This window comes from Plasmodium brasilianum, chromosome 7 (assembly GCF_023973825.1).
Source record: "Plasmodium brasilianum strain Bolivian I chromosome 7, whole genome shotgun sequence".
NCBI classification, from domain to species: domain Eukaryota; phylum Apicomplexa; class Aconoidasida; order Haemosporida; family Plasmodiidae; genus Plasmodium; species Plasmodium brasilianum.
Window position 1 is genome coordinate 2,309,140 of NC_090120.1, and position 12,136 is coordinate 2,321,275.

The following is a 12,136-nucleotide window of genomic DNA, read 5'->3' on the forward strand; positions in this document are numbered from 1 at the left end:
AAATATGTTTTTTTTATAACAAATTCCCTAATGCGAACACATTTGTGTGAAATCTTTAGTTATATATTTATTAAATATTCCCGTAATTATTTGGATTTTACAAAAGCGCCTCTATATATGTAGAGTTTTTTATACAAAACAGCAAAAAAATGTGATCTTATATTTTTGTTAATTTAATCGTTTTAATTTTGTTAATTCTATATTATGAATTATTGTTTTATATTTACTAAATTTTATAGTTTCTAATATTCATTTTTGTATTTATATAGATTTTCACGAAATATATATTAATGGGGGACTAAATAAAAGTATAACAGCACAAATCATATAAGTTTATTGATATTTGTTAATTTTTTTAAATATAAAAATAAATAATTTCGGTTTTTCAAATTTTTCTACTAAAAAATAATTATTTGTACAATATATTAAGATAATTTATTACAATCTATAATTTAATAAAAATTATTCCTTTATTTATATTAAGTGAATGGAACTGAATATATTTTATTGAATTTACATGTATATATATATACTTTTAATTAAAGAAGTTTTTATTGTGCAAAATTCAAATAATTCTTAAAGAAATATATTACAAAACGTAATTATTGTAAAAATCCTTTTAATGTACATTTAATGTTTCAGAATAATATAAATTTAATGTTATTAATATGCGTGAAAAAAATATCCTTATTATATATCGCTTATCTATAAATTCTTACTAACGGATTTTTATATTTACAATTTAGTGAGGAGTTCATATATTTGTTATATTATTATTCAGCTATTACATGATATTAATTAAATTTTCGTGAAGTGAATTATATATATATTATATTAAATACTTATAAATAAAAAAACTATTTAATTTTTATATTATTAAACATTTAATTTAGTGAATTAAATGTAATTATTTATTGTTATGTAATATGTATATATTTTTTTTTTTTTTTTGGTTTTTTTATAATAGTGAAATTTCTAATGTTTGTATAAATCTGTAAAATAATATATTATGATAAGGGGTAAAGAAAAAATACAAATATTTCCTGCAATTACATATCAATATGTAGTGAATTTATTAAAATATATTTCCTACATTGTGCTGCAATATAAAAGTTATGTAAAAAAATTAATATTATTTTAAGAAACATAAATAAGATATAGATTATATTGTACGTTAGAAATTCATTCTATTTATAAGGAACATTTTTTGAAAGAAATAAAAATAAATCACTTTATCTATATAACTTTTATAAACACAACATTTTCCTTATTATTTTGATTTTTTTTATTAATATTTGTTTATGAAAATACTCTTTTTTTCTGTAAAAATATTAGTCATATATGTATAATATGTATTTTTTCGCTAGTATGTATCATTGTTAATTCAATTTACTATGTTTCCTTTTTCATTGATAAAAATTAATACAATCATTAAATTATTAAGATAAATTTCAGTTATTACAGTTACATAAACTTTGAAAATTAATAATTTGTAAATTAAATAGTATAGACATATTTTTTCTATGTATAATTATACTTACGATATAAAGAAAAAGTGACCATTATATATGGATAAATGTACATAGTGAAAATATTGTTATTAATTATTTTAATAAAAAATGATCTTATGTTTTTTTTTTCCCACTGTTGAGTATTACTATATTTTGTTAAAATATATCTTTTTCTATATATTATATACATACATATATATATATATATATATAAAACACCTATATTTTGCGTTATTTTTATATATTTCTTCTTTAAATTTTAAAATATAGTCTATAAAAATAATATCATGTAAAAAAATTAATTCTATCTATTCCGATAATTGTTTCGTTAGAATCTATATTACCATTAAAGATATCTATATATATATGAATATGAAATATGAAAAATTTTTTAATAAAATAAATATATTTACGTTATTTTATTTCGGATTTATTATATAAAAACTTTCGTAATACTAATATTTATATTGTTCTTAGTAAGACAAAATGTGCAGTTGTAAATATATATTTATTTAATTCTTCAATTGAGCAATACATTTTTATAAAAATTCTTGACTTATATATAAAAATAGATAAAATATATATACATCTATTATATCTATATTCTATAAAATAACTGCCTCATGAATCCAATTAAGATTTATTTATTTAATAAATTTATATATGTTAATTAGAAGAATAGGATATCTTAATTAAAGAAATACAGGAATAAATTTAAATTATTGAATGTTTTTATTAACAAATAGTTATTAAATCTATGATAAATTTTATATACATGATATCACGCAAAAGGATTCATTTTTATTCTATCTTACTTATGCTTTCATCCGAAGTAAACGAATACATAATGTTTTGAATAAAATAATTAAAATATATTTATGTATCAAATATTTAATTAGTGTAATATTATTTTTGATTATTATTACAATAATGAATGCCTTATTTTCATTTTATATACTATACTAATTAATAATTATATATATATTTTAAAAATAATGATATAACATATTATATGTAGTGAATTTTTTTCGGAAAATATATATTAATACAATCAGCAATTATTATATATTCATTTGATGTGTTTCTAAATGTATGTAATATTTTATTTGATGTTTGAACAAAATATCATAACTTTTAAAAAAAAAAAACAATTCATAAAAACAGATTAAAATTCATTAATTAAAATGTTTTTTTTTTAGTTATTAGAGAAATATAATTTACAAAAAAACGTATGGATAAACAATTAATTTATTCATAGCTGATAAGGTATTCTATATTTATTTAATATCTATCTATAAAATAATTTAACATGTGTGTAATATTCTGTTTTAAATGATTTAATATGGTGATATGCATATAAATTATGATAATATAATCTTTGAAAAAATTATTAATAAATTAAAATAATATAATTTTTATACTCAATAAAAAATTAATTATTATAATATATATTAAAATATGTGAGAGTTTTATAGAATTATTATAATATTATAATTATTAATTCTTTTATATATTATAGTGTAATTGAGACTAGTTATCTTCTATAATTTTGAAAATAAAAGTATTTTAATACTTTTATTTTTATTAATTATGAAATAAGTAATTTTTACTAGTACTTGAGTTCAAATTTTTTGCCAAATTTTTTTTTCTGATTCTTATATATCCTTCCTTTTATTTTACTTGAATATTTGATTTATCTGTTTATATACCTATTGTTGTATTTTTATATGTCGTCATTCCATATTAATAGTTATATTTCTATTTTTTTAATTTTTATGAATTTTTTGTTAATATGTATGTATTCATGTAAGTAATTAATATATATAACTTATGTACATACATTCCTAAAACGTTCTTCACTTTTTTATTTCTCTCTTTTATCTACTATTCTTCCTTCTTTTACCTTTCCCATATACTTTCCTTTTTTTTTTTTTTCCATTTCTCCTTTAGTTTTTTCTTTAGTTTATTTTACAAATTAATATTTGAAAAATTATAATTAGAAATAATCAAATTATTATGTTGTATGTAAGTTAACTTGTTATGGAATTTTGAAAAATAGGGAAAAAGTATAATTATTATTTTTCTGTTGTGACAAAGATACTGATAACTAAATCTATCGTTGATCTTTTGTAATAATTATTGCACCTTATGTAATTATAATTGTAAATATTTATTTTGTCTTCTTTTCTTTGTATGATATTCGTTGTGCTCTTAAATGTAAAGGAGTACGCATGAAGAAATTTTAGTGAAAAAGAAAATAGATAATGAACAGCATTAACAACATTTACATGGTAAGTAGAACAATATTAATTTCATGAACGATGAACTTAATTTTTTGTAGATTATATGTATCTCAATAAGGATGACTTATTCTTCGTAAAATAAAGTTAATCTACAAACGAGGAGAATTGAGAAGAGGAAAAAAGAACAAATGAGAGACCACGCAAAAGTAATACAAAAACAAATGGAAATGGGAATCATAAAAAAAAAATAAAATAATTTAATGCATAATTAAGCATGAAAACAAATATGTATATGTAATATATATTTAAAATCTTTTTTTTTTTTTACATTGTTTTCATTAATGTGTGATCAGTTAGAAAGATATTATTCCAAAAGAGGAAGATGGATATATATATATATATATTGTTAGTGGAAGAAAAACATGAAAAAAAAGAATAAACAGATGGATGTGTAGCAGTTTACAACATTCTTTTATTTCATTTTTTCTTGTTCTAGTGCGTGTTCTAAGAAAAAAAATAGAGAAAATAAATCTATAATTATGTAATCCATTAGGATTTCGGCTTATAAAAAATAAAATCTATATTGTTCGAAAGTTTTTTATGTATCGCTTATGCTGTTATATCATGTATATATGTGCGCGAATGCATATGTGTATATATATGCATGCTATCGTTAGGATTATGAGCCCTTTACTATTTTTCCTCATAAGTACCTTAATAAATATCATAAAATATATATTTATTTTTATATATATTCTAATACTTTGAAATATTTGATCATATTTTTAAAGGTGATTATGAAAGTTTATATTTTTGGACAGAATGTACACGATAAAATTAGAATAAATAAACGAAATAAAATGCATTTTATTTGACCTGCTATATCTTTTTCACCTTGCAATATCATTTCAGCAGTTTCTTATTATGATAAAATTTTATACATATTTGTGAATATTATTTTTATGTTATTTTTCCCATAGAAGAATATATTTATGAGGAAGCTAATACATACATAAATCATTTAAAACAAAATAAATTGAATTATATATTTATCGTTCGTTAGTAATTTCATATAGATAAACGAAATGATTCTAGGTTACAATTATGTGAATGAATGGGTGTATTAAAAGAATAGAATTATTTATGAGTGAATGATTATTTAGGCACATAACACGCAACTATATATGTATATTTTTTCTTTGTTTTTTATAAACGATCTTTCCTTGTGTTAGAACATTTACATTGACAAGTCTGATGTGAGTGCACATGCACTCATAAATATATACAAGCTTTTGCATATTAGTATTCTTCTTTATATGTATTTGCACACGTTACCACATTATGTGCCTACATTAAACATATGTATATGTAAAAGTTTATGTATATAGAATAGAATGAGGCAAATAATAGAATTCTGATATATCAAAGGGAAAAATATTATCATGACTAAAGTTCATTAAAATGAATATTTCTCTTATGGATGTTAATACAGACAAATAATATGAGAAAATACATAGTGCACATGAATAGGGCGTATTTTATATTAATTAACTGCACAGTAAATTTATTTAGTAGAATGACATATTATATTATATCAAAAATAGAAACGTTCACATTATTACCTATATTAAATATTCTTGGAGATAGTTTTAATTAGTACATTCATTGTAAGCATTAAGAAAGGAAACAAATGAACTCAAAATATGAAATTATGTAAAGTGAACAAATATAAAAGAGAAATGTAAATGTTAACAATTCATCCAAGTTCCATGGGATAATATTTTTAAGTATACATGGATATGCATGTGCGTAAGATAGATATATGCTTACATGTACATGCTTATAATGTTCATCACACATAAACAAGCACATAAGGATATATACATATTTAATAATTTAAAATTTGAAGAAACAATATGAATATGCAAATTTGCATATAAAGTATTATTTTATTTGGAAACTTAAAAAAAAAAGGTTAACTTTTTTGTAATTTTTTTTGTAAATATTATATTAAATAAATGTATATGAATTTATTTATAATATGGAACTGATATATAAGTTTTAAAAAAATAAATTAATTATAAAAATTATGTGTCAGCAAAATATTAGAATAGAATGAAAAACACTTGTATAAAGCTCGTAATGGTCTTCATTTTAGAAATAGTTTTACCACATACATGGTTGCGTTAACATACTTCATTAGCCATCATAGTAGTAATAGTATTGTATATAAGATGTGTATGTGTTATAGGAAGGATAATTGAGAAAATGTTAAACTATGAATAAATAGGAAAACTATAATTTCTCTGAAAATAATATATAACCCATATTAATTAATATTTTAACAGAACATTTAAATAAAAAAATTCATATTATTTATTCTAAAATTGAGAACATGTTAAATTAAAAGTAATATAATCTACTATTACAGAAGATTTATTTGCGAGAAATAATTATTACATATTAAATATGTCTACGATAATTTAGAAAATATTAAGATATTATTATAAATATATCTATATGAATTAATAAATATACATATATAAAATAAATATATTTTTTTAATAATACTATTGCCTTATGTTGTATGCATTCATTTAGGAACTAATTAAATACTTAAAAAAATATAAAAAATATTTATATTTAATTCTTATATTTTCCTGAGTACGTGTAATTAATTAATTTAAATTTACTTAAATATTTTTAATAAATACGACATGAATAAGATAATATAAGAAAATAATAATTCTCTATTAATTACCAACTCTTTTAATTACAAGGAGTTTTAGAAAATAATGAACAAGCTGCAGGATACATATTTATATAATGTTTATCATTATATATTCTTTATATTAGATATTACTATTTATTAAAAAACACGGTCATGCTCTTTTATATAACTACATATTTGTAAATTTGGACAAAGGATTATCAATATGAATGAATTATATAAAGATGTCCAATGAAAAATTATTTTAAATATATTTATATCAATATATATAAATATATATACTATATGAATATGAAGACATTAAATAAGAAAATAATTACCTTTATTTTGTGAAGTACAGTAGGATAATATGTATTATGTAGCATATTACAAAGTTAAGGATTTTACATAATTTTTTTCAACTACATATAAGCTCTAATTTACTATGTGATTAGAGGTAATATTTACTTATAATGTAATGAAAAATATATATATTATTATCTCCTGTATAAAATTCTCTATATGAAAATTAATACATTAAGGATATTTTTAAATTGTATTATATGTTACTTTACAGGTATACTTTTCGTATTTCTTATCTAAATTATCTTACTTTCTAAATTATTTTATATATAATTTTTGTTTCTATTATAATTTTTTAACTTTTAATTATCATAATTACTGAAACTGTTTTTTCTTATTACATTTACTTTTTTTTTCTTATTTTAAAACTAGACTTTCTGTAGAAGTTAAAAATTTATATTTTTTTTCAAAAAAATAAAAGAAAAAAAGAATATATATTTCGTGATACCTTAAATCTAATAAATTTCATTGTAGTAGTAAAAAACAACTTTTTTAAATTATATGTACATTTTGTATTCCTTTTACATTGATATTATATGAATATCTATAAGCCTTGTATTGGATAGTAATATATGAAATATCAAAATTGCGTAAGTGAATTAAATATTAGAAAGGAATATTTTAATTATCGCACAAATGTTCTACATTTCGTGGATATATGGTACTTGTTATATTATAATTGGTATTATGAAAAAAAAAAACTTGTTCTTTTTTATTTTTTACCATCCTATGAATACTATTAAATGGTATTAAATCATATACTTTTTGTTATTTACTAATAATGTTTTAAATATATAACATTTACAAATAAGCTTATTATTTGGAATCTAAGCAAAATATTAATAATTATATGACTTATATTTGCTAATATATCTGTTATCACGGTATACTTTTTATAATAATTTTAAAATAAAATATTTGTACATAAAAAAAAAAATTTTATTTTGTATTTTTTCTGAATTTTTTTGACGAGAAAAGTTTACAATAGTTCAGTAACTATACTAATATATATAATGAACATTTATTAATAAAATTAATTTTACGGATAATGTTTTATTTGACTTTACTTTTTGTGTAAATAACCTTATTCGATATATATACAAAATTATTTTCAAAATTATCTTTTTTTTTCCTTACATTGTATTTTTGTTTTATTTATTTAATTATTTACTTTTTTAAAAAATAAAATAAAATAGCTATACAATTAACTGTGCACTATTATCGCTAACCTGTGAATATGAATGAATTTTATACCTACATATACATATCATAAATTTATATAATTCTAACGGGAATGAAAAAAAAAAGTAATTTATTTTTGTAAAAACGCTTACATTTATCATTTTTATTTATTTATGTTCTTATTTCTTTAATGTGCTATAATGATAAAGCAGTAAATTTGCTTTATTTTTTTTTCTGCTTTACTTTATACATACATATATGCTTAAAATAAAATATTCATTATAAGTAATTAAATTTATCACATTATTAATAACAGTTTTTTATTTTCATTGGAGAATAACTTGATAAAACTTTAGGAAATTAGAATTTTTAAGAAAGAATACAATTTTCGACAAATGATGTATTATTATCGGAGCATAAGAAGAGTACAAATTACATAGGATTAAATTTATGTTATTTGGAAATGGATAATATAATTTGAACATTAATGATGATAACATTTGAATCATATGCTAAAGGATATTCTTTACCGATTATTATAATACATTAGTAAAGACAAAAAAATAGACAAGAAATGGATATCTGTTTTATATAGGCCATATGAAGTGATAAATATATTATTTTTGAAAAATTGTTATATAAGGAATTTAGTACTATATTTATAATACAGAAAATGTACCTTTACTACCCAGAAGAAAAGAAAAGGATATTTAGTATAAATGAGTACCCTGTTATCAATTAAATTACAGGAATATATTCTTTTATAGTACTTTTATTATCTTTGTTATAGTATATTCCATTAAGTAATTTTTTATATATATTTGTGACAGAAGTGTTAGAATTATTGATTAATTCTGAGACGAGAGATATAACTGTATTATTGTTAGTGACTTTGTTAACTATTTTAATGGTTGTTTTTATATTCGTAAAATTCATAATAATCAGTTGAAGTAGTAAGAAATAGAATTAAAGTATAATTATAATATAGTATTTTCAGAAATATTATTTTTTATGTATTAAGTTATGTTTTAATTTATGCATAAAAACAAAATTGTTCTGTAGTTATAAATTTTACCTTTTATAACCTATATAATATAAATATATATTTATCATTAAAAGTAAAAAATACATATTAAATAATATAAATAGTTCTCATGTCAGTGTATTTGATTTTGTTTTTTAATTGATACACTTGGGGTAATTTAAATCTTTGGATGAACATATATATATATGCATATAATATATTATTCCTTATTCGTAAAAATTTAAAGTCGACATTGTTGAATATTCACAATATTATGTGATTTATTGTAGAAATTGTATGTCTAAATCTTTAATATATATCGGTATTATAAGACGTATGTGATCGTTTAATTTAATATGTGATATTATATTTAATATAACTCAACTCAGAGAAATAATTTATATTTTTAATTATTCTTTTCTTTTTTTTTTTTAAATTATAAGAGAACATTTATATGATTCTTTTAAAATATTTTTTTATATATTATTTTTAAGTTTACTATATTACCTTGTCCTTCGTTTAGTAATAATATAACTATATGTTTTTATGTACTGATATGTACCTTTTCTTTAAAAGAAAATATAACAAAATATTTTTATAAAAGTTTTATTATGAGAATTATATGTTTCAAAACTTCCTTGATACATGAATATTTAAAAAAAATTTTTAGTTTCGTTTTTATTATGTAAGTATGAAATTATGAATACATGATAATATAATAGTACAATAATGAATGAACTATTAATTGAACATTATTAATTTTAGAATTCATAAATTTATTTTTTTATATAAGATACCTAAAAATATCTTTTATTTTACATTTTATGTTAAGTAATTTTTGAATTCATTACTTTTTATTAAAAATATACTTAGTTATCCTTGAAACAATGTGTGGATAATAACAAATAACATTTATTTTTATCTTTAAAATAACAAAAGTACATTATTTTACCAAAATTATTTATATATTAATGCACTTTTTACAAATATTCTTTATACATTATTTATTATATTTATATTATATATACATTATATATATATATTTAATTAATAAAACAAAAAATAAAAATAAGTTTATAATTTTACAAAATTTTAATTTATAAGTAATAGCATAAATTTATATGGAATTAAATTCTATAATCTTAATAAATGATATTACAAAAGCGAAAGTTTAATCTGTATTTAAATTGAAATATATACTTTTTTAGTATATTATATGGTTTGTTGTAAATGTGATTTTTTAAATATATTATAAGTCATAAATATTGAATAAATTTACGTAGTAACTAATTCCAAAACTACAGATAAAATAAGGAGTAATAAAAATTGTTTTTTTCTTCATATGTTATTACTCATATTAGACATGTATTATAATTAATATTATTTTTGTAATAACAAGTTTTTCCAAATTAAAATTTTTATAAGATTTGTATTATTCATAGGAATACATCGTTGAAAAGAGTAATAATTTTCCTAAAATGCAGATCATTGTATTACTACATTCTCTACATTCTATACTTTCTACATATTCAATTTTTCGAAATATTAAGAAATCATATATATATTTTTTTATTTTTTATTGAAAAGAACTATAAAAAAATGATTTAATTGCATTATTAAAAAAATAATTTATATTTTTTTAATACATAATAATGAATTTATTTTATATTATTTTAAATATACTTAATTCATTATAAATAATATTAAAATAATATTAAGATAAAATTTTATAGTTTATTTTAAAGTTATTTTTCTTTCACTCTGTTATAATAAAAAATATACATGTAATTTTTATAATGTTTTGCTGAAAAATAAAAAATAATAAAAAAGTAAACTAAATAAACAATAATAGAATCCCTTATTTTCAATTGGATACTATATTATTTTTTATTATATTCCTGCTTAGCATATTACACTATTGAATATATATATCATGGAACAAAGAATTATGACACTATTATTTATTAAATTTATTACGTTTTTTCTATTATGTTGGATATGTCACTTTTACATTTATATGGTTAGATAACATTATTTGGGGATATTTGTATTATTTGTATTTTTCGTGTTTTAATATTTCATTGCTGTTTTTTCTCCAATATATATTTTATTCTATAACTAATATTAAAATTTTTTTTTTTTAGATTATGGTTGACGAACATTTATTTAAGAGATACCATCATTGTAGAAAATTGTGCACAAGAACTGATCAATTACTAGAAAAATATAAAGAGAAGAAGGATTCATATAATGTATGCATAAAAGAAGATATACCAATATATGGAATATACAAAAAAAAAGATAAATTTAATAATGACATGAAAGCTTCGGAAAAAAAGGAGGAATATTATGGAAATCCACTAAATATTTCAGGATGCCATAAATTATCTATGAAAAAAAAATGTTGTGTATTTGAAACACAAAAATGTTCTCCTTTGGAAAAGAAAATATTCAAAGAACTAGATTACATGGATTTTCTCAAAAATAACAGAACAATTAGCGATAAAGTTTACAGAAAAATAATATGTAAAAAATTAGCATTACGAATATCTTTACCATTATTATTGTTCTTATTTTTATCAATATCGTTGATTCTAGATTTGTGTGGAAGTTTTGGGTTTATAGAGGGGTTGTATAAGGTACTAGATTTTGTCTATGTGGAAAGAAACAAATGGGCAGATCCTTTTAGTAAAACGTTGTCTGTAGAGCCTTTTAAATCTTTTTGTGAATTTACAAAAGTAACAAATGGTGTAAAAAAAAATTATTCAACAGTTATTATTACTTTTTTTGGTACTGTAATTTATTTTCTACCTTTCATTATATTAGGAGTTACAGTTATTTTATGGGTTGTTAACTATCATAAGAAAGTCAAAAAATATGAAAAATTTAAATTCAGGAGTAGATACAAATAAAAGTAGGTAATTTGTTTCTTACTATAATTAACTTTTAAATATAAACTATTACTTGTAGTGATATAATTGATATCTATATAACAGAATAAATTTTGTACTTCTACTTATATATACGTATATGGCCTTTTTGATATACAACTGTAAAAAAATATATTCTCAGTTTTTTTGAGAATTGAATATTTTACCGTTTT

The 12,136-nt window shown here is 18.8% G+C and overlaps 1 protein-coding gene across 1 annotated transcript; it reads left to right on the forward strand.

The window, feature by feature from the left end:
* Positions 1 to 10,966: 10,966 nt before the first annotated feature.
* Positions 10,967 to 11,955, forward strand: MKS88_002195 (uncharacterized protein; the record flags this gene model as incomplete). Its single annotated transcript, XM_067215186.1, has 3 exons — positions 10,967 to 11,053; positions 11,178 to 11,771; positions 11,860 to 11,955. 3 exons carry the CDS (start codon positions 10,967 to 10,969, stop codon positions 11,953 to 11,955), a joined length of 777 nt encoding a protein of 258 aa, XP_067074489.1.
* Between the last annotated feature and the right edge of the window lie 181 nt (positions 11,956 to 12,136).